The 24,211-nt window shown below is 35.2% G+C and overlaps 2 protein-coding genes across 2 annotated transcripts; one reads left to right on the top strand and one right to left on the bottom strand.

The window, feature by feature from the left end:
• Positions 1 to 570: 570 nt before the first annotated feature.
• LOC127073683 (H/ACA ribonucleoprotein complex subunit 2-like protein) lies at positions 571 to 2,368 on the bottom strand. The gene is made up of 4 exons (XM_051014861.1): positions 2,138 to 2,368; positions 1,430 to 1,499; positions 1,157 to 1,262; positions 571 to 977 (listed from the first exon to the last, which is right to left on the bottom strand). The coding sequence occupies exons 1-4, from the start codon at positions 2,271 to 2,273 to the stop codon at positions 816 to 818; spliced, it is 474 nt and encodes a 157-aa protein (XP_050870818.1). The 5' UTR covers positions 2,274 to 2,368; the 3' UTR covers positions 571 to 815.
• A 130-nt stretch (positions 2,369 to 2,498) lies between these two features.
• Positions 2,499 to 10,804, top strand: LOC127073682 (phenylalanine--tRNA ligase beta subunit, cytoplasmic). Its single transcript, XM_051014860.1, has 20 exons — positions 2,499 to 2,702; positions 2,809 to 2,864; positions 2,955 to 3,055; positions 3,498 to 3,627; positions 3,713 to 3,828; positions 5,096 to 5,162; positions 5,435 to 5,476; positions 5,686 to 5,727; positions 5,909 to 5,985; positions 7,007 to 7,133; positions 7,220 to 7,387; positions 7,954 to 8,082; positions 8,184 to 8,315; positions 8,504 to 8,638; positions 9,150 to 9,224; positions 9,375 to 9,479; positions 9,746 to 9,841; positions 9,958 to 10,041; positions 10,189 to 10,275; positions 10,442 to 10,804. Exons 1-19 carry the CDS (start codon positions 2,645 to 2,647, stop codon positions 10,255 to 10,257), a joined length of 1,809 nt encoding a protein of 602 aa, XP_050870817.1. The 5' UTR covers positions 2,499 to 2,644; the 3' UTR covers positions 10,258 to 10,275; positions 10,442 to 10,804.
• The last annotated feature ends 13,407 nt before the right edge of the window (positions 10,805 to 24,211 follow it).

Raw genomic sequence — 24,211 nt, 5'->3', positions numbered from 1 at the left:
CACAAAAGCCCGCGAAAAAAACGGGACGGGACAAGACGGACACATTTGAGGGTGAGAGCCTAAATCTTTGGCCCGCCCCGCACAAAAGTGCGGGCAAAACGGGCATGCCCAACGGGCCGAGCCCATTTTGCCACCCCTAATCATAGGTATGTTCGAACGGTTAAATATTGTTTGTGCTCACAATTGGATGCTTTAAGTGTTTGTTTGTATCACAGTTGAAGACTAAAGTATTCTTTTACAAAAGATTTTCGATCGCACGAAGGTGAGAAGATAATTTTGGTGTGTTGAAGTGAATTGTGATATATTAAAAGATACAACTAGAAAAAAGAGCTTAAATTGAATTTAATATTGAAAGTGTAATTTATACAAATCAATATATTTTATGAAGAAACACTATTTGTTAAATACCTGAGGGGATGAGTATAAATATGCTCTATCTTAGATACACCAACCAGCCAGCCTACTAGAGTAATAATACTTTCTGTTCCACATTTAAGTGTTTAAAATAGTTTCAGTGAAATTCTGAGCAAGCAATGTGATATTAATTTTTATGGAAATTGTCAAAAAGCATTTGGTACAAAGATAATTATGAATGGAAACAACCATTCGTTTTGGTGATCATACACAGTAGCTACATCACTCGTGCAGAAATCTTTTTACTTAAGTTTTGGCATTTTCCCTTGAGATAACTAAGCAATAACATTAAAAATAAGGCAATAGAAAGATAATTATCCCTAAATCAAAATGATGGAATGTAAACACTACCAATATGTTAATCCATTGTAACCAACATTCCAAATACATTTGTGTTTGTTTTAAAACAGTGAAGTCGTAAGCTCAGTGATATCAGATGCAACTTGATCAAACTCAGACTTTAGTTTCTCTTGAACCTCTTGTGCAAGTTCACCCTTTGAAGGTTTGGTCATCACTAAAACACAACATGTAGGCCTCTTTGTTGCTCCTGCAGTTGCAAGGTCCTGAAAATTGATCCAAACAATTTAGCATATGAACTTTCATAAACTCGAGCAATTGATGTTTCTCAACATACATGAACACCAAATTATGGAATAACAGTTTTTATAAAGAAACAGTAGCATTACAAAACATGTGGTCCATAATATTAACTTAAAGATAAAAAAATCAGAGATTAACTTACTTCTTTAGAGGGGACATATACATATGGAATTTCAGCCTCTTCACATAAAATAGGAACATGAGTGATTACGTCAATTGGCGATATGTTTCCAGCTATTACACATACTCTGCATCGACCAAATGGCAGAAAATAAGGGTACTCATTTATTTTCCATCAATAAAAAAACATAAACACAGCATGTCAAATAAATCTCGAGACGGAATGGCCTCAAAAGACGAAACTTTTTAAACACTTGGAATACAATTTAATAACTAGCAAAAACTTAATACTGACCCTTTTTGACCACGCCTTATACTTTTGACCACCTCTTTTACTCCCCTCTTTATGCACTTGTGTTCAGCCGCTGAAACATGCAAATATATGTAAGACAGTGACCAAACAATGCATACTTCCGGACATACATTTAGAGAACCAACAAATTCAAACAGCACACATGAGAAGGATATCATAAACTCAGCCGCAGAGAGATACAAATATGCATCAAATCTTCTTCCATATCTAACTAACTAGCCAACAAACTAACTTTTTCTTCGGAGCAAAATCTCCCAATTTTCAACCAAAAAATACATCCTAAATCCAAGTATATAATAAAAGGTGCTATTTTATACACTAAACTTCTGACACGAGATTTAGGCTCAGGCTCAGTAGATAGTAGCCGACAAAAACAAATGGAGTAGTCTGTTATCTTCCATTCAATTCAAGTACATATGTCAAAGCCCACAGTAACTTAGACTCTCCTAAATGTAGAGCTAATGTTACTAATTAGTATATCTTAACTACAAGACTATCATCAACAATACATGAGCAGCAACAGCACATAAGAATAAACTCAACTAGAAAAACTAACAAACTAAAAATTACTCGATTCAAACTATAGCACACTCTAGTTCATAACAAAACTAACAAGCAAGTGTTACTTTGATACATGTATAGTTTTGAAGTAAAAGCAGCGGCAAAACCAACGAGAAAGACGCTACCTACCTTTTTTTACAAGCTTCAGTGTTCTTTTGGAAAGCTTCTTCCCTGCGAGAGGTTTTGCAATGGGAGCTAAAGCAAGTATCTTCTTCCTCTCCTTCTCTCTCTGCACCGATTTCTCACCTTCACTGTCGCTCCCCATATCTCACTCTCTGCTCGATGAAAATTTTCGGAATTTTAGGGTTTTAGTCTCACAAGCCTCAACCTTTGGTTTAAATTAGGGTTTTTATAGATACACACGTGACTGCTTATGTAAAGTTATAACTCTAGGAAATTATAATTGGGCCGAACCGGGTTCTTTTAACCAAATCCGGCCCATATTTATTGGGCTTTTAATAAAAACTAGCGGCCCATTTAAAAACCTAACGCAAAACTTCGGGTTTTTGGATGAATCGTTTCATTGCATTAGTTTTGTTTTCGCGTTGGAAAATTTCTTAAACACACGGCGAAGTGAAAGCTACAAGTTCCAGCTTCTCGCAAACGCGCTCATTCACTCTCGATCAGAAGAACACCATGCCTACTATCAGTGTAGGGCGGGATCGTCTGTTTGCGGCTCTAGGAAGAACTTACAGTGAGCTTCCGTTTTCATTTCAATCAAAGTCTATGTACTTGTTTGTATTCATAATTTTTCATGTTAGTTGATTACATTGCCTTTTTTCTTGTTTGAATTTTTTCAGCGCAAGAAGAATTTGAAGACCTGTGCTTCAGTTTTGGAATTGAGCTCGATGATGTCGTAAGTGATTTTCCGTTTATTTTCGAAATTGGAGTTTCAATTCGATATTTTAGTAGTAGTAATAATCAATAATCAACATATGTATATCAGACTACAGAAAAGGCAATTGTGAGAAAAGAGAAACATTTGGAAGAAGAAGACGCTAACGAGGATGAAGAAATTATATACAAAATTGAAATTCCTGCAAACAGGTATCCCTATGATTATATCTTTTATTTTTATACTGCTGATGAGATTCAGCAAAATTTGGATGTGCATTGAGTAAATGTTTGTTTTATCTTCACCTTTCTGTTATTAATTCTTTTAATACAGTTTTGACCATTTGTAACTCATACTTTATGTTGCATTTGGAATAAGCTTTGAGTACATAAGTTGAGATAGAAATAAAAAATTTCAAGCTTGATAATACTCAGTTAAATTGGAATTAATGCAATAGTGCATCTATATTGTTGGAAAACAAGGTTGAATACTCATTGTGAATGATTTTCTCACAGAAATTGCAAATGCCACTTAATTGTGTAACCATTTGAAGAGCGGTTGTGTCACTTTTTCGCAGATTTGAAATTATGTGGGAAAATGCTGTTTTCTTTAAAACAGAAAGTCTTACTGATCTGCTGTTTACTTTTTGCTCAGATATGACCTACTCTGCCTTGAAGGACTGGCTCAAGCCCTCCGAGTTTTCTGTGGGTTTCAGGAAATCCCCACTTACAAATTGTCTGACATTAGTAAGGATAAAATGCTTAAAATGCATGTGAAGCCCGAGGTAGTTATTTATGCTGTTAATACACAATTTCTTAGTATGAGCCTTTTTCTACGTGGAAAGTGAATTATTTCTTGTCTTATTGCAGACATCTTTGATTCGGCCCTATGTTGTATGTGCTGTATTGAGAGGTATAACTTTTGATAAAGCGAGATACAACAGCTTTATTGACCTCCAAGACAAGCTGCATCAAAATATTTGTCGGTAATGTGATTTGAATTGCTGCTTTATTTGTTTTGAGCTTCACACCAACACTACCTGTTTCTCAAATCAATGATGTAATCTCTCTTATATATTTACATGGATATTCTAGAGCCATCTTTAGTTAGTTATGCTGCTGTAACAGATTTCTATCTATTGAAGTGTAATTTTGTAGTGTTGTTCTATGTTAAAATATTTTCTTGCGAATGTAGTGGTTAAATTAAATGTATAGCTTATGGAGAGTAGTCAAACAACTAAAAGTATAGGAAGTCCTAGAAAAACTATAAGAGAAACTATTAAGAAAGAACTCGACATTAACAAGTTGGGTAGAAACATGGTCTTTGATAGAATATTATGGCGTAATTTGATCCATGTAGCTGACCCGACTTAGTCGGATAAGGCTTGATTGTTGTTTGTCATACGCTATGTTGTTAACCTCTGAGCATTGCATAGCACCGACCCAGTAAAATGATATAGCAAAAAGCGAGATAGCCGCCATTGCAAAGACTCTAAGAACCACTGTACAAAGTCAACATAAATACGCAAAAACAGAAAAATAGATAATCATACTCAATTGTTAAAGAACCTAAAGTATAGAGCAATAAAACTGAAGGAGAGTAGAAGAACAAAACTGAACTAAAAGTAAGAAGAACATAACGATTGTTTGAGTATGAACATAACAAATTTAAGAACAAAATTTTGCTCTTAAAAGGGTTCAAATTGAAGTTACCCTTAAAAGAAGACAGCGTCGGGCCGAACCCTTCCATCACTGTGCTATTACGCCATAGCGCGCTATTGGCAACATAACTGTTACAGCAGTTGTAAGTTTCTGTGGAAAGAATAGTTTGCAAAGCAAGCTATTTTAGCTGTATAAGTACCTTAGCAGACTTCATATATTTGATTCATTTCCTGTAAAACAAATATATCACTAAATTCTGTTTCTACCTTTCTGTCTTTCTCATGTTCTCTAGATTCTTCAAACCAAAATAGCCTTGTGAGTTTGAATGCTGTCATGTATGCCCTTTTTCTTTCCTTATATTGTACATTAATTATTTATTACAGAATCTTGTGCTTTTCTGTTTTTGATGGAACATTTAGAAAACTCTTGTTAGCCGGTGGCTTTTGGATTCTTTTTGTTTCCAATTTATGCTTTTTCTTTCTAAATTAAGTTCCCTTTTTATTGAGCAGTTTATTTTAATTCATTTTTGTAATCTCATATCACGGCACTTTATGAATGGTTTTCAATTAATTTGTTTTCATTCTTTTTCAGGCGAAGGACCCTTGTTGCTATTGGCACTCATGATCTGGATAAACTGGAGGGTCCTTTTACTTATGAGGTTGATTTCTTTCAAACTCTTGGCATGAAACTTTTAAGTATTGTGGATAGAAAACTTAACAAAAGTAAGATTTTTTGAAAGACATTTATGTACTGTGTATTGCTACTGGATTTGGTGTATTGGTATTAAACCCAGGCCCTTTATATGATTTTTTCTAAGGCAATTTCACCAAGAGATATATCTCAAATTAATTTCAGTTTTGTTACCAATTTGATTCTATCTGGTTATCTGGGTCATCAGCATATTGATTTTTCTTGTGTTTTTTCTCTCAGGCTTTACCACCTTCGAGTATTAACTTTACACCTTTAAAACAGGTAACTTTTATTAAGGGTATTCTGTTTCTATAAAAGCATATGTTTTAAATCACATACTACTACAGCCTCCTTTGATGAAAGGAACATGTTTTGACTTATGATCCTTTGTGTAGTACTCAGATAAAAATATTTATTGGTCTATGAATTTATTTATCAAGCTGATGTTCAAACTTCAATAATTTTCCTCCCTCTGTTCTTTGGCATGGTAGGAGAGGAGTTTCAGGGCTGATGAGCTCATGGAGTTCTACAAAGTGAGTTTTTGAATAATGTTTTATTACTCTATTTATATAGCTTAAGTTGTTATAAACCATGCACAATTAGGCTTATGAGTCATTCAAGTCCACCCAACAAGGTGTTCACTAATTATTTTTCTGTTTGGACATGCTTACTCTGAGATGCACCTGAAAACTTTTTTTGATTTAATTTTGACAGTCAGATTTGAAACTGAAGAAATTCTTGCATATTATTGAAGACTCGCCCGTTTATCCTGTTTTATATGACAGTAAGAGGTATTATATTTTCATTGTGTCCTCATATTTAAATTTGCAAAACTTTGAAATCTTTTAGCTCTCATTTTAGCAATACTATCACAAAGCTTTGTTTGTATATTATGATATTATAATAAATAATTGCATTGTTATTTAAGCGTTTTGATGGGAATGTATGCTAAGTTAAAAAAAGATGTGGTGCATAAATGCTCGTTATGATTATAATTAAGATTGTGTGTTAAATATTGATCAGGATGTATAAACAACGTATACTAATAAAATTTCTGGTATGATAATTGAGAAAAAATAATTTCAAACATGTTCAAAATGTTTTTATTTCTAAACCAGAAAGAATATGTTTTAAAATTCTATATAATCAACTTTTAGTTTTGGCCATGATTCAAATCTATCTATTGTCTTACAAGGCCTAGAGGACTCTTTGTTCTCCGAGAGGAACTATGTTTTTGTGCATGCTTTTGTTGTACTTCTTGTTGATGTATTCGGGATAGTGGTTGCTTTCAAGCTTTGAGATTTCTCAGTGAAAATTCTGAGGTGATTAGGTTTTACTTATTTTATGAAAACAAAGGCTTTGTGCTTATAGACAGGAAATATGACTTTGTGGATTTACCTTTAAAATGCAGCTTTGTTTGCACTTTGCACTGTTAGTGCTCGAGGATTGAGCCAATTTGTCTTGTTTGATTTAGTTAGTGGGAATCCTTGCCTTCTACTAATTTTATTATTTCTCCTCTTTAATAAAATTTAAAATAATAAAGATTTAAAGCATACATAATAAATTTCTTAAACGAAAAAGTTTAGTGCTTGATGCTGTTGTACGCTTGAATTCCTAATCATGACACACAAACACATGAATAGTAGTCATTTACAGACACAAATGGAAAAGAACCTTCAATATTTTCTGTTGATTGCACTTTCTTGTAAATAGAAAATTTTGGCATTTGGCCTTTTTAATTTTGACTAACGTTGTCGCATCATATTTGTTGTTGAATTCAGTTATTGATGATGTGCTATGATTTTTTTACAGAACTGTTTTATCTTTACCCCCAATTATCAATGGTGCACATTCAGCCATTACTCTGGAGACAAAGAATGTTTTTATTGAATGCACTGCTACTGATCTGACAAAGGCGAAAATTGTTTTAAATACAATGGTAGAGAAGTGAATTTTGCTATTTTTTTTTCTGCATTTTCTTGGAGTTATAATATTTTGGATTACGACAGACTATTATTTTTTTAGGTAACAGCCTTTGCGGAATATTGTGAAAATAAGTTTGTCATTGAACCAGTTGAAGTGGTTTCTTCTGATGGAAAATCTCACATATACCCTGATTTATCTGTCTACAATATGGAAGTTTCTCTATCTTACATTACAGGATTGATTGGAGTATCCTTGGAGGCAGAAGAGGTAATTATTTCCTATACATTGCTAATGCAAAATTTACAGAGACATTATTTGTTCCCAGATTTTGACTGGCTGTAAGCTTTTTATCAGCATTAATTAGGCTCGAGGCATCCATTGATCTATCCTTTATAAATTATATTTTACAATAGGAATTGTGTTTTTACATGTCGAAGTATTTGTTGGATAAACGCCGCTATCCTTATTTATTTGTGTTTTAAATAAAAGAGTTTTCTGGTGACGTTCTTTCCAGATTTTAATTTACAACTTGATTTTTTGATTTGCTAATGTATCTTTTGGACTTAAGGTCTGCTGCATGTGTATAAACAACCAGTACATTTGTTTTTAATCTTTTTACATATTACAGGTTGACTGTGTATTCTTTTGTTTGGTCGTTTTACTTCTATGGTTGAGTTCTTCAGATGTTCATGTCATTATTACCTTCAGTTCTATTTTGTTAAGTTTTTTATGTGCAGTGTATTGTCTCTAATATAAGATCCAATACGTATGTTTCTGATAGAAACTGGAACGAATATTGCCATTTTCCCATAATTTTTTCCCGATTTCTTCAGGTTACCAAGTTTTTAAATCGGATGCAATTGCATGCCAAGCAATCTACATCTGACAGTAAACAGTGCAACTTTATTGTATCCGTACCCCCTACTAGAAGTGATGTTCTTCATCCATGTGATGTTATGGAGGTACTGGCGATGATGAGCTTGATCATTCATGGATGCATATTGGTTCTATTACATATGTTTTTACTGACAAGGCATCCCTCTTTTGGTTCTGTCATCTGTAGGATGTCGCAATAGCTTATGGATTCAATGCTATTAAGGATCAAGCAATAGTAGATAATAAGGGGTCAAAGAGATTAGCTGCTTCCTTGACACTACTTCCTCTGAATGAGCTGAGTGATCTTATCAGAAATGAGGTATAGAACAAAACTATAGATCTTGTGACTCCTTTGATTGAAGCTTGTTTAAGTTTCATGTTTTTGATTTTCCATAAAATATTGCCAATCAGTTTATTGTGTTTTACTACATGGAATATTCTTGAATCATATTGTTAATTATTTGAAGGGAGCTTACCTGAATCCTTTTATCCCCAAAAAATTTTTAGGTTGCAATGATTGGGTTCACGGAGGTTTTGACATTCATACTCTGCTCTAAAAAAGAAAACTTTTCCATGCTAAACCGCAAAGATAATAAATCCAAAGCGGTTATCATTGGAAACCCTAGATCTTCAGACTTCGAGGTTCATACGCTTCAACTCTTTTAATTGCAATGTGTCTGTGCAAGCAGTATTCTAATTTCATTGACTACAGAATAACTTAAAATGGTTCTTTTCAGTATTCATCTTTTTGCATTATTCTCAGAGGTTATTATTCCAGTTGCTGACAAACCATTAATAGTTTTCACTGTTAATGGCTCATGTATTGGATTAATATCTGACGTTCACATTCTCAACTGGATCAAACACCTGTATCTTATGTGCAGCCTGCTCATTTGTGTTGTCCTGGCATTTTGTCTCACTATGTTGATGATGGTCCTATTGCTTAGCACCTGAGATGCACTCCATCCTATCTGTTGACAATCTAATCTGTTCCTTTACTTTTAGTCTTGTATTCTTTTTAAAATGGTTTTGAACATATAATTGTATTTGTGATTGATATGGTGGTTTTTTCCTATGATAAAATTGATATTTGTTCTTTTTAGTTTAATATTTTTGCTTTAATTATTTTTATATTCTTACATATTATATTCAGGCTGTCCGGACTAGTCTTATGCCTGGCATTTTGAAAACTGCTGCTCATAACAAGGATCATCCAAAACCCATAAAGGTATTACTCAAGTTTTTCATTTTGAAAGATTTTAACTTCAGTTTGACCAAATTGACCAACTCCTTTGCATCAGATAATTCAATTTATCATTTTTTTCCCTCTACTATGGTGTAAGCTCGTATGAATATATTTCTAAAACTATTGATTCAGATTTTTGAAGTGGGTGATATAGCTATTTTGGATGACAATGATGTTGGTGCAAAAAATCTACGCCAAGTTGCTGCACTGTACTGTGGTGCTAATGCAGGATTTGAGGTATATATTAAGTAATTATTTGATGGCAGTTTATTTGGTTTTTTTCTCCTTGAATACATCAGTATCTCTACTTGATTCATTATAGATAAGGAAGAGTGAACCTAGATTCCTAGATTTTTCTTATCCAGACGAGCTTAGAATTTAATTTACGCTTGCTATATTTACCTAAAGTGTGATACTATTAAAAATAAATATCACTACTTCTTGCAGTTAGCAGAATAATAAGTTGGATCATTGTACTTAAATTTGTCAATGATGATATGCAGATAATTCATGGCTTAGTGGACAGAGTAATGGAAAAGAATGGGATTACCTTTGTTTCACCTGGTGATAAATCAGGGTATTATATTGAGCGGTCAGATGTAAGTATATTGCTACACATGATCTTTCTATGTTTTATTTTCTCCTTTCATTTTTTTTAGAAACCACTTTATTCCGATTCTAACTTCAAGTTTATGAACTCAACTGTTTATTGAAGGAGCCCGAGTTTCTTGCGGGTAGACAAGCTAGAATTATTTACAAGGGAAAGCAAGTTGGGACTTTTGGCATTGTTCATCCAGAGGTACTTGAAATTATGTCAGCTTGATTTATCATGGTCAATTATTTCCAGTGCAGTAGATTGTATTTCTGTGGCCGCAACTACTGTATATGTCCTTGGAGTCATATACATCTAAAAAAAATTTATTCTGCTTGTTGTGTATTCTTCCAGGTATTAAACAACTTTGACATTCCTGATCCCTGCTCCTTTGTTGAACTCAACATTGAAAGTTTCTTGTAAGGATTATTTGAAGCAAATGTAAGTATTTCAGCTATAAACTATTTCTTATGGTCAGCTTGTGATATTGCAGTTTTATGTTTTTCCATGCTTAATACTTTTTTTATATCTTTCACCTATCTTCTTGATTACTACATCCTTCCTGTACAAATTTGGTTAGGCTGATATTTGACTTGTTTTTATGTAGCCATTGTCCCCTGGATATTAGTGTATTACTCGTTCAGCCTGGGAGTCGAAATGCTCAGCAGGTTGAAGGCTTTCACACTTTTGGAAATTTTAAAGTACTAAATGGGGAGCAGAATGTAACTTGTATGCCCCAAGATTAGGGGTATTTTGTTGATTATTAAATTGTATCATTTTCTTTAGTTAAGTTATTCCATTTCATGTGTTTAGAACATCAGAAGCCATAACCTACCTGATAAGGGATAATTCTACTTGTAGAGCTATTGTTGAAGACAGTTTTGTCCTTAAAACCGAGAGAGATGGATAGTGCTGTAATTTTTGCCAATACAGAACAAGAGTAGTCACAACTTGCAAGCTATATTTCTAACACTCGTGTCATTGTTAGTTTATATTACTGTAGTGCTTGCTTAATATTGTTGGGTGTTTGATGTTATCTTTAGGCAAAATGCATTTGCATCCTTTTAAGTTTAACTATATCCAATTAGTCATTTATGTTTTTGTTCCACCTAGATCATTTAAATCTGATTATAGGTATATTGTTGTTCTTTTTCAGATATTGTCTGGAAATAAGGAGTCAATCCTAAAAACAAACAAAATACTAAATGGTCCTTTCCTACTTTACTCTAAGAGTAGCAGTTAGAACTAAAGAAATAAAATCAGAAATAAATTCGAAGAATTGGTATATTCTATGAAGATCCTTGATCTAATAAATCAAGGAGAAAAAAGGATGATTAATATTGCAACCATTAGGAAAGGAGGAACCAGGATAGAGGAATAAATAGGAGTCTTAAATAATTTTTTCCTGCGTGTTTTTTATTTTAATCTGGCTAACGGTGTTGATGTAGAATTATTTTCTAAACTTCCTGACACTATTATTATGTGGAAAGTAGTTTCCCATGAAAAAATGTCCAAAATTTCTCAAATACATTTTTATATTTACTCCTTGTAAATTATGTAGAATTATTTTTCTAAACTTCCTGACACTATTATTATGTGGAAAGTAGTTTCCCATGAAAAAATGTCCAAAATTTCTCAAATACATTTTTATATTTACTCCTTGTAAATTAGGGTTTCAAAATAGGAAGTTTTGGGTGGGAGGCGATTGCATGAGGAAGAGTACGAACGATTTAGTGTGGTACATGATTGAGGTAGAATAAGATATTGTTCGAATGTGGTAAACGATCCAAGAACACAATTGAGGAAGACGAATAATTCAAGCAAAAAATACTTGTCAAATCATAAGTGTTGGTTGGTTCTTGTACTTGTCAAGTACTTGTCAAAAATTATAGGATGTGTGTGTTCTTCCTGCAAGGGCATGGTGTTACACTTGAATTTTTTCCGTTATTAGAAAGTCAACAAAAAATATCAATAAAAAGATATTTGATGTTTGAAAGCATTAATGAAATGTTTTAAAGAATATTAATGATGAAATGTCGACAGACTAATAACGAAGGATCAAATGAGTCGTCGACATAGGAAAATATTGTAACACCCTATTTCTCCCTCGCATAAAAATATATATTAAAATCAGAGTATTCATACAATTAAATAGAGTTTCACACATTCTCTTTTCAAAACATATATGTCCTATAACACTTTATCAAATAAAGATAACAATCAACACATTCACTTAGGATGTTATTGCATGCTCACTTTCACTTAGGGTATCATTGTAGTGGAAATTCTCATAATAAGCATGCATTACTAAATCACATAAAATTTAAATGCACTTAATGGCATAATCAAACTCATAATTAAAATCTCCTCAAAACGTAAAAATATCAAACATGAGAGTATACAACAACTCTCTAACGAAAGATTAGACAAAATCGCAAACGTTTTCCGGTGTTACATACTATAGCATGTAAACTAAAACGCAGAAAGATAAAGAAGAAACAACCTTATGGCATCCACCATTCTAAACAACTACTCAGTTATCTGCTTATCTGCACTCGAAGAGGAGCACAAACCACATCAACAACAAAGGGGTGAGAAATCACAGACAATAATAACAGGCATATACTGCAAGGTAGGATAATAACACAACATTCTCCGCATAATTTCATTCATAGTATATCTCACACTCAAACTCATCAATCAATCACAACTCAATAATTATGCAAATAACTCATTATGCAATGCGACTCGACTATGCAACTCTATGTACATGCATGTGGAACCAACTCAAATTTTGGATCTTCATACGAACCGGGATCCAATCTCTGCGAATCCCGAGCCCCCTCTTTGAACTTGGGACAAGCCACTAGCCCTCTATCTGAATTAACAGACATGCCACTTGACACAACTCTTATTATGCATGATCATATCATCAAATCAATGCGTTAAGACCCCTCTCTGATCCTAACATAAATTCATTGGCAACTCAAGTAATCTTCTCTCTGGATTACATCACACCAAAATCACAAAATGTAAATTATCAATCAACAATGCAACACAAGCATGCTAATAATTCATCTCAACAGAATTATATTTCAAACATGCAACAATACAACAAACATAACTCAAAGTAATCCATATTCACAACATTCTCATATTTCGTACTTATTCTCAATGCTTAACAGTTCGTCATAGCAACATATTCAAACATTTTCAAAACTCATAAAACATATTCCTCAAACTCACACAACTCGACATTTACTCGATCAAACAGTTTTTAATAATCATTCTCATCAATTACTCGTATTATCTTAATACATTCAGTCTCTGAAATTATTACTAATTGATAGTAATTCATTTTAACTTTCCAACGCTTCGAACCGCGTCTCGTTCTGAGTTACGGAACTTAAGTTATAATAAAAACAAAAACTAAATAATTTCGTTGTTGGAGCGTCTCGCTATGTGAGGACCTCCCTCATTAAGCGGCGTCTCGCTAAGCGACGACGTGTAGACCTATAAAAACTAGAGTGCAATTTTCACCTTTGGAGGACCTCCAAAACTTCGATTTCGATTCCGTAAAAACCCAGACACACAAAATTAGACATACTAAGATTATCTCATGATTAAAACCTAATTTAACACATAAACTCCATTATTTTCATGAAAATCATTTATTTGTAAAACTTTCAACAATGCAACAATGGTAGAAAAACATCAAGTATCAACATAGAAAAATCAGTAATGAATAGTGCACAAATTCATCAATTATTACAAACAATTTTCATCATACAATCAAAATTCATCCACAACATACACCCCATTGGAGTTTAAGGACTCTTCTACGCTACTCCTCGTGCATAAGTCATATTCAAAGTTATTCTCCGCCCTTACTAGACTCTCCTAGCAGCAAAATTTTGATTTCTAATAGAACTTCTTTTCCACTTCAAGTTTCTTCATCTTGTTAGCCCTTTGGTATCTTTCTCTTTTCTCTGGTTTCTACGTACTGACAAAATAGGCTATTCATAGGTTTCTCTCATTATAATATACAGTTAGGAAAAAGTAACTCTTAATTATATTTTTCTCCCCTACTAATAAAATAATTGTTCATTCCTCCTATTAGTTTTACCTTAACTCTCACTTTCACCCCAAAAAGCTCTATTTTCTTCTTAAATAATTAAATCTAGTAAATTATTATTACTAAAATAGTTTCTAGTAATTCTAGCTCACTTCTACTCATCACCTACAACTACCTTTATAGCCTTAACTCAAGGGACCCTCACTCCCATATTTAATTAGTCACTCACAATTAAATAAATATGCAAAAAACATAATAACTTGAATAATTCTATAATTCAAGAATGTGTTATAAATGTGGTTTGGAGGAATCTCTGGGATAAACCCCTAAGACCTATATCCCTGGAAATAGGCATGGCAACATAACTCGTATCCGCGGGTACCCACCTGAACTCGCCCCAAAATTGACGGGTAAAACCCGCTTTGACTGGATTTGGATTCGGGTTTGGGTTTTCCCCGATTATAAAATATGGGAACGAGTCGGATAATGGGGAGACTAGTACCCACCCTCGAACCTGCCCCGTTTATTTCATTATCTACATTATTATTTATTTTTGATAATTTAGAATATTAAATAAGTGGTTAATATTTTGATATTTGAATTTGAATTTATTATTTAAAATATTTGAAATGTATGTATGAAATTTTTTTAGATTGTTTTATTTTATTATTCGTAATGTAATTTTATTTTGAATAAATAAATATTTTTATTAAAAAAATTGATTTCACTAAATGAGTGGTGGCGGAGCGGGGATACTCAAACCCAACCCAACCCATTTGGGACGATTTTGGGTTTTGATTCTCTATCCCCGTTTGGATTTGGGGCGGGGAACAAAGACTATTTGGGGATTCGGGTTTGGACTTGGGAGAGGTAAAAATTGTCCCCGACCCGCCCCGTTGCCATGCCTATCTGGGAAACATGTTCAGAATCTCGAAAAGGATAGTCGACAGAGGCCTTTAATTTAGCAAGAAGACCAATCGACTAAACCACGTAAGAGGAAAGACTTAGTAAATTTACAAGTCCAGAGTCTTTGGTAGTCAGCGTTGACAGCACGTTGAAGCAGTTATCATCGAGGGTTTGTGAGGAAGTTGGAAGCAGATACAACTCAACGTGGGATTCAAACAGATAGTGTCGTGGATGACACGTAAACACACTAATGGGAACTTGAAGATGTAATGCGGAGTATATATAGCAATCCCCTAGTGGTCATAACCGTCGTCGACGGTTGCTTTGTACATAGAACAAATAACAGACTCATACGTGGGATCAAAGGTTGCAAAATTTGATGCATACTCTCCATACCACTGGAGTATCTGAGTCAAAGAGCGAAATAATTGAACGAGAAACATGTATGCGTTTGCGTCCAGTTTTTTCATTGATTTTTTGTTTCCTTAAGCGGAACATGTACTTTTACTTTTTCTTTGTTTAATGTCAATTATTGCATTTTTTCTTGTCATTTATCACAACTTGACTTCATTCAAAGTCTTTTTCTACGTTATTATCGTTCATGCGACGACTGCATTCAATTCACGCGCATGTGTGTTCACACAAATCATTTGCACGAATTTCTTTAAAGATTTTTCGAGTTAATCTCACAGACTTTCTATATTCGTGATTGTTTATCCAAAATACCAGTAAACAAATTGGCACACCCAGTGGGACCTTTTGTGCAAATATTTTTGCAGAAAAGAGGCGTCTTACATTATTTTCTTTGTAGTGTTTCTCCATTTGTAAGTTCTTGTGTTGTATGCACTTGGGGAGTGGTAAGCGACTTTCTAAAATGTCTCATAAAAACCAAACCTCTTCCTAGAATAATACTTCAAACCCAATAGGACAACTAGCAATTACTAGTGTCGACAGTTCTGTGGCTACAACCTCCATCAAGGAAATGCCCATTATCTTAAGCCAAGTAGTGGCGTATTCCATACTGCTAGATATGGGGGTTTCATCACCACAAGCGTCAAGCACACCAACCTTTTATAGGGAATTACGAAACTTAGGAGACCATATGCCTCCTTATCTAGGTTTCTCGTTATCTCCAAAGGAACAACTGTATGGCATGCCAACTGCAATGATGGCAAGCATGCAACATAGTACGTCACTATATTCATAAACATGATGGAAACTTCATCGCCCTTTAATCTGTATTTGGCTTCAGCGTCCACTATGGGAAACTTCGATCAACTAGGACAACCACCAGGAGGTATGAGGTATTTTCCTCCCCAGGGTGCTTTGCCATTGACCAATAACTCTCTTCAGGTCATGAGACAGCTAATGGATGAAAGCAACCCTGATATGGTCCATACAATTACGCAACATATAGGAAACGTGTTTAGCCTACTTATAAAAACACGAATAATTGTTATCAACAATTAGCCTATCAAATGGGTAGGATTACTGACTTTTTTGGCATGCTACCAACTCCAGTGCCTAACATTCCTCAGGGGTCTAACCCCCCAGAAAATTGGGTTATCGAAAACCATCGAGGGCCAGAAGGCCTCAACATGCTCCTAGTTCAACGGAACCAAGATACTGACCAAGTCCTAACACAAGCTCGACAAGACAATGTAGGGTACAAGATAATATCACTAACATCGTTGAACGCGTTTTTGTCCAAAATGGCCTCAATGCGGGCCTCCCCAGACCAAACTATATATTCCCAATGTCTAAGTATGTAAGAAAAATCGAATTTCCTAGGGGTTGCAAAGTTCACAAAGTTTTTCGGTGACACCAATGAATCCACCGTCGAACACGTTGCCCGGTACCAAATCGAGGTTGGTGATTTATCCAACAATGAGGATCTCAAAATCAGTTATTTTTCGAACTCATTGACTAAGAACGCTTTTACATGGTTCATCACCCTTCCCCCCAATTCCATCTTTACTTGTGTTCAATTAGAAAGAGAATTCCACGAGCAATTTTACATGGGACAGTGTAAGATTAGTCTCGAGGAACTTTCTAGTGTAAGGCGAAAGGTGGCTGAGAGTATCAATGATTATCTCAATAGGTTTAGAACCTTGAAAGCGAGATGTTTTGTGAAAGTTCCAAAACATGAGTTAGTCGAACTGTTAGTAGGGGGCTTGACTACTCCATTAGGAAGAAATTAAACACCCAATACTTAAGATCTATGGCCCAGTTGGACGATAGAGTTCGACAAGTCGAACAATTGAAGGTTGAGAAAGCTAGAACCTCCATGTTCAGTAAAAAAGGTGGCTTATGTCGAAGTCAACATCATATGTAATTCATCTGACTCGGAGTATGAATATATGGAGGAAAATGAGGTTAATGTGGCATAACTAAAGCCAGGGCCTCCTTACACATGCAAGTTACTGAAACCCTCAAACGGGAAGAATTGTGTCGAGCCCAAAATTGAAAATTTTGTTGCTATAACATATACCTTCGATGTTACTAAGTGTGACAAAATATTTGATCTATTGGTTGCTGATGGGAAGATTGTTGTTCCTAAAAGGGATAAGGTCCCACCATTAGAACAAAGAAAGAGAAAAGGATTTTGTAAATTCCATAATTTTTTGGGTCATAAAACTTCTCAATGTGTACTTTTCAGGGATCTGGTGCAAAATGCTCTCAAGGATGACAGACTCAAGTTTGCCGACACGCAAAAACCGTGCCCTGAAGAGGACACTGAAACGACAACAAATGCTCTCTTTTGACGAGCCAGTAGACATCATGGTGGTCGACATCGTCGATGATGCTAGGGTTGAAAACTATGAATATCAAGAAGTAAAGGTCTATCCCAAAGCTGAAGAAGAATTGTTCAAATTTTTGAATCGTTGCAGGTTGAAAGATTCAAAAGTGATGTTATGTCCCAGGTGCAGCTATGTGTTTGACAACGAAGCTGCTAAAGAGTTGGAGAGGATAGACCATTACCAAGCTAAAAAGTTTGTCTGACAGGATAAGCCCAAATAAATTTTCTCCAATAAAGGAAAAGGTCCAATAAAATTCTAAGGTAGGACTTATGTCCCTCCTATAGATGCATCTCCTAAAGAATGGTTACGCATGACGATAATGCCACTACTAACTCTTTTCTCGAACTTCAAGCAATTGGTGCACCACCTAGCATAAACACATAATCAACCGTGGATTTTTGATCCTCGACATCACTACACCAACTTGGGTTGGTGTATCACACTAATTTGCATTTTTTTCCTTCATCAGCTGTAGAAAATAAAAATTCCATAGTCGAGATTTCCTTTCAAATACCTTAGTATCCTCTTTGTCGCTGCTAGATGTGATACCTTTGACTTCTGCATAAATCTACTCACCATACCTACACTGTATGCTAAGTCAGGCCTTGTGTGACAAAGGTATCGAAAAGACCATAATAAGCATGCATTACTAAATCACATAAACTTTAAATGCACTTAATGGCATAATCAAACTCATAATTAAAATCTCCTCAAAACGTAAAAATATCAAACATGAGAGTATACAACAACTCTCTAACGAAAGATTAGACAAAAAATCGCAAACGTTTCTCGGTGTTACATATTATAGCATGTAAACTAAAACGCAGAAAGATAAAGAAGAAACAACCTCATGGCATCCACCATTCTAAGCAACTACTCAGTTATCTGCTTATCTGCACTCGAAGAGGAGCACATACCACATCAACAACAAAGGGGTGAGAAATCACAGACAATAATAACAGGCATATACTGCAAGGTAGGATAATAACACAACATTCTCCGCATAATTTCATTCATAGTATATCTCACACTCAAACTCATCAATCAATCACAACTCAATAATTATGCAAATAACTCATTATGCAATGCGACTCGACTATGCAACTCTATGCATATGCATGTGGAACCAACTCAAATTTTGGATCTTCATACAAACCGGGATGCAATCTCTGTGAATCCCGAGCCCTCTCTCTGAACTTGGGACAAGCCACTAGCCCTCTATCTGAACTAACAGACATGCCACTTGACACAACTCTTATTATGCATGATCATATCATCAAATCAATGTGTTAAGACCCCTCTCTGATCCTAACATAAATTCATTGGCAACTCAAGTAATCTTCTCTCTGGATTACATCACACCAAAATCACAAAATGTAAATTATCAATCAACAATGCAACACAAGCATGCTAATAATTCATCTCAACAGAATTATATTTCAAACATGCAACAATACAACAAACATAACTCAAAATAATCCATATTCACAACATTCTCATATTCCGTACTTATTCTCAACACTTAACAGTTCGTCATAGCAACATATTCAAACATTTTCAAAACTCATAAAACATATTCCTCAAACTCACACAAGTCGACATTTACTCGATCAAATAGTTTTTAATAATCATTCTCATCAATTAATCGTATTATCTTAATACATTAAGTCTCTGAAATTATTACTAATTGATAGTAATTCATTTTAACTTTCCAACGCTTCGAACCGCGTCTCGTTCTGAGTTACGGAACTTAAGTTATAATAAAAACAAAAACTAAATAATTTCGTTGTTGGAGCGTCTCGCTACGTGAGGACCTCCCTCATTAAGCGGCGTCTCGCTAAGCGACGACGTGTAGACCTACAAAAACTAGAATGCGATTTTCACCTTTGGAGGACCTCCGAAACTTCGATTTCGATTTCGTAAAAACCCAGACACACAAAATTAGATATACTAAGATTATCTCATGATTAAAACCTAATTTAACACATATACTCCATTATTTTCATGAAAATCATTTATTTGTAAAACCTTCAACAATGCAACAATGGTAGAAAAACATCAAGTATCAACATAGAAAAATCAGTAATGAATAGTGCACAAATTCATCAATTATTACAAACAATTTTCATCATACAATCAAAATTCATCCACAACACACACCCCATTGGAGTTTAAGGACTCTTCTACGCTACTCCTCGTGCATAAGTCATATTCAAAGTTATTCTCCGCCCTTACTAGACTCTCCTAGCAGCAAAATTTTGATTTCTAATAGAACTTCTTTTCCACTTCAAGTTTCTTCATCTTGTTAGCCCTTTGGTATCTTTCTCTTTTCTCTGGTTTCTACGTACTGACAAAATAGGCTATTCATAGGTTTCTCTCATTATAATATACAGTTAGGAAAAAGTAACTCTTAATTATATTTTTCTCCCATACTAATAAAATAATTGTTCATTCCTCCTATTAGTTTTACCTTAACTCTCACTTTCACCCCAAAAAGCTCTATTTTCTTCTTAAATAATTAAATCTAGTAAATTATTATTACTAAAATAGTTTCTAGTAATTCTAGCTCACTTCTACTCATCACCTACAACTACCTTTATAGCCTTAACTCAAGGGACCCTCACTCCCATATTTAATTAGTCACTCACAATTAAATAAATATGCAAAAAACATAATAACTTGAATAATTCTATAATTCAAGAATGTGTTATAAATGTGGTTTGGAGGAATCTCTGGGATAAACCCCTAAGACCTATATCCCTGGAAATAGGCATGGCAACATAACTCGTATCCGCGGGTACCCACCTGAACTCGCCCCAAAATTGACGGGTAAAACCCGCTTTGACTGGATTTGGATTCGGGTTTGGGTTTTCCCCGATTATAAAATATGGGAACGAGTCGGATAATGGGGAGACTAGTACCCACCCTCGAACCTGCCCCGTTTATTTCATTATCTACATTATTATTTATTTTTGATAATTTAGAATATTAAATAAGTGGTTAATATTTTGATATTTGAATTTGAATTTATTATTTAAAATATTTGAAATGTATGTATGAAATTTTTTTAGATTGTTTTATTTTATTATTCGTAATGTAATTTTATTTTGAATAAATAAATATTTTTATTAAAAAAATTGATTTCACTAAATGAGTGGTGGCGGAGCGGGGATACTCAAACCCAACCCAACCCATTTGGGACGATTTTGGGTTTTGATTCTCTATCCCCGTTTGGATTTGGGGCGGGGAACAGAGACTATTTGGGGATTCGGGTTTGGACTTGGGAGAGGTAAAAATTGTCCCCGACCCGCCCCGTTGCCATGCCTATCTGGGAAACATGTTCAGAATCTCGAAAAGGATAGTCGACAGAGGCCTTTAATTTAGCAAGAAGACCAATCGACTAAACCACGTAAGAGGAAAGACTTAGTAAATTTACAAGTCCAGAGTCTTTGGTAGTCAGCGTTGACAGCACGTTGAAGCAGTTATCATCGAGGGTTTGTGAGGAAGTTGGAAGCAGATACAACTCAACGTGGGATTCAAACAGATAGTGTCGTGGATGACACGTAAACACACTAATGGGAACTTGAAGATGTAATGCGGAGTATATATAGCAATCCCCTAGTGGTCATAACCGTCGTCGACGGTTGCTTTGTACATAGAACAAATAACAGACTCATACGTGGGATCAAAGGTTGCAAAATTTGATGCATACTCTCCATACCACTGGAGTATCTGAGTCAAAGAGCGAAATAATTGAACGAGAAACATGTATGCGTTTGCGTCCAGTTTTTTCATTGATTTTTTGTTTCCTTAAGCGGAACATGTACTTTTACTTTTTCTTTGTTTAATGTCAATTATTGCATTTTTTCTTGTCATTTATCACAACTTGACTTCATTCAAAGTCTTTTTCTACGTTATTATCGTTCATGCGACGACTGCATTCAATTCACGCGCATGTGTGTTCACACAAATCATTTGCACGAATTTCTTTAAAGATTTTTCGAGTTAATCTCACAGACTTTCTATATTCGTGATTGTTTATCCAAAATACCAGTAAACAAATTGGCACACCCAGTGGGACCTTTTGTGCAAATATTTTTGCAGAAAAGAGGCGTCTTACATTATTTTCTTTGTAGTGTTTCTCCATTTGTAAGTTCTTGTGTTGTATGCACTTGGGGAGTGGTAAGCGACTTTCTAAAATGTCTCATAAAAACCAAACCTCTTCCTAGAATAATACTTCAAACCCAATAGGACAACTAGCAATTACTAGTGTCGACAGTTCTGTGGCTACAACCTCCATCAAGGAAATGCCCATTATCTTAAGCCAAGTAGTGGCGTATTCCATACTGCTAGATATGGGGGTTTCATCACCACAAGCGTCAAGCACACCAACCTTTTATAGGGAATTACGAAACTTAGGAGACCATATGCCTCCTTATCTAGGTTTCTCGTTATCTCCAAAGGAACAACTGTATGGCATGCCAACTGCAATGATGGCAAGCATGCAACATAGTACGTCACTATATTCATAAACATGATGGAAACTTCATCGCCCTTTAATCTGTATTTGGCTTCAGCGTCCACTATGGGAAACTTCGATCAACTAGGACAACCACCAGGAGGTATGAGGTATTTTCCTCCCCAGGGTGCTTTGCCATTGACCAATAACTCTCTTCAGGTCATGAGACAGCTAATGGATGAAAGCAACCCTGATATGGTCCATACAATTACGCAACATATAGGAAACGTGTTTAGCCTACTTATAAAAACACGAATAATTGTTATCAACAATTAGCCTATCAAATGGGTAGGATTACTGACTTTTTTGGCATGCTACCAACTCCAGTGCCTAACATTCCTCAGGGGTCTAACCCCCAGAAAATTGGGTTATCGAAAACCATCGAGGGCCAGAAGGCCTCAACATGCTCCTAGTTCAACGGAACCAAGATACTGACCAAGTCCTAACACAAGCTCGACAAGACAATGTAGGGTACAAGATAATATCACTAACATCGTTGAACGCGTTTTTGTCCAAAATGGCCTCAATGCGGGCCTCCCCAGACCAAACTATATATTCCCAATGTCTAAGTATGTAAGAAAAATCGAATTTCCTAGGGGTTGCAAAGTTCACAAAGTTTTTCGGTGACACCAATGAATCCACCGTCGAACACGTTGCCCGGTACCAAATCGAGGTTGGTGATTTATCCAACAATGAGGATCTCAAAATCAGTTATTTTTCGAACTCATTGACTAAGAACGCTTTTACATGGTTCATCACCCTTCCCCCCAATTCCATCTTTACTTGTGTTCAATTAGAAAGAGAATTCCACGAGCAATTTTACATGGGACAGTGTAAGATTAGTCTCGAGGAACTTTCTAGTGTAAGGCGAAAGGTGGCTGAGAGTATCAATGATTATCTCAATAGGTTTAGAACCTTGAAAGCGAGATGTTTTGTGAAAGTTCCAAAACATGAGTTAGTCGAACTGTTAGTAGGGGGCTTGACTACTCCATTAGGAAGAAATTAAACACCCAATACTTAAGATCTATGGCCCAGTTGGACGATAGAGTTCGACAAGTCGAACAATTGAAGGTTGAGAAAGCTAGAACCTCCATGTTCAGTAAAAAAGGTGGCTTATGTCGAAGTCAACATCATATGTAATTCATCTGACTCGGAGTATGAATATATGGAGGAAAATGAGGTTAATGTGGCATAACTAAAGCCAGGGCCTCCTTACACATGCAAGTTACTGAAACCCTCAAACGGGAAGAATTGTGTCGAGCCCAAAATTGAAAATTTTGTTGCTATAACATATACCTTCGATGTTACTAAGTGTGACAAAATATTTGATCTATTGGTTGCTGATGGGAAGATTGTTGTTCCTAAAAGGGATAAGGTCCCACCATTAGAACAAAGAAAGAGAAAAGGATTTTGTAAATTCCATAATTTTTTGGGTCATAAAACTTCTCAATGTGTACTTTTCAGGGATCTGGTGCAAAATGCTCTCAAGGATGACAGACTCAAGTTTGCCGACACGCAAAAACCGTGCCCTGAAGAGGACACTGAAACGACAACAAATGCTCTCTTTTGACGAGCCAGTAGACATCATGGTGGTCGACATCGTCGATGATGCTAGGGTTGAAAACTATGAATATCAAGAAGTAAAGGTCTATCCCAAAGCTGAAGAAGAATTGTTCAAATTTTTGAATCGTTGCAGGTTGAAAGATTCAAAAGTGATGTTATGTCCCAGGTGCAGCTATGTGTTTGACAACGAAGCTGCTAAAGAGTTGGAGAGGATAGACCATTACCAAGCTAAAAAGTTTGTCTGACAGGATAAGCCCAAATAAATTTTCTCCAATAAAGGAAAAGGTCCAATAAAATTCTAAGGTAGGACTTATGTCCCTCCTATAGATGCATCTCCTAAAGAATGGTTACGCATGACGATAATGCCACTACTAACTCTTTTCTCGAACTTCAAGCAATTGGTGCACCACCTAGCATAAACACATAATCAACCGTGGATTTTTGATCCTCGACATCACTACACCAACTTGGGTTGGTGTATCACACTAATTTGCATTTTTTTCCTTCATCAGC

Source organism: Lathyrus oleraceus, chromosome 4 (genome assembly GCF_024323335.1).
Source record: "Lathyrus oleraceus cultivar Zhongwan6 chromosome 4, CAAS_Psat_ZW6_1.0, whole genome shotgun sequence".
Taxonomy (NCBI): domain Eukaryota; kingdom Viridiplantae; phylum Streptophyta; class Magnoliopsida; order Fabales; family Fabaceae; genus Lathyrus; species Lathyrus oleraceus.
The sequence above is the reverse complement of the archived record's forward strand: the minus strand, read 5'-3'. Positions and strand labels throughout refer to the sequence as shown.

What these genes read in the sequence shown, in the direction of transcription:
- LOC127073682 (XM_051014860.1), top strand. Translation starts at nt 2,645, where the DNA reads ATGCCTACTATCAGTGTAGGGCGGGATCGTCTGTTTGCGGCTCTAGGA. An exon ending in GAATTGAGCTCGATGATGTC is followed by an intron (nt 2,865 to 2,954) that starts GTAAGTGATTTT and finishes TATGTATATCAG; the next exon opens with ACTACAGAAAAGGCAATTGT. An exon ending in AAATGCATGTGAAGCCCGAG is followed by an intron (nt 3,628 to 3,712) that starts GTAGTTATTTAT and finishes GTCTTATTGCAG; the next exon opens with ACATCTTTGATTCGGCCCTA.
- LOC127073683 (XM_051014861.1), bottom strand. Translation starts at nt 2,273, where the DNA reads ATGGGGAGCGACAGTGAAGGTGAGAAATCGGTGCAGAGAGAGAAGGAG. An exon ending in ACTGAAGCTTGTAAAAAAAG is followed by an intron (nt 1,500 to 2,137) that starts GTAGGTAGCGTC and finishes TGCATGTTTCAG; the next exon opens with CGGCTGAACACAAGTGCATA. An exon ending in ATAAGGCGTGGTCAAAAAGG is followed by an intron (nt 1,263 to 1,429) that starts GTCAGTATTAAG and finishes TGGTCGATGCAG; the next exon opens with AGTATGTGTAATAGCTGGAA.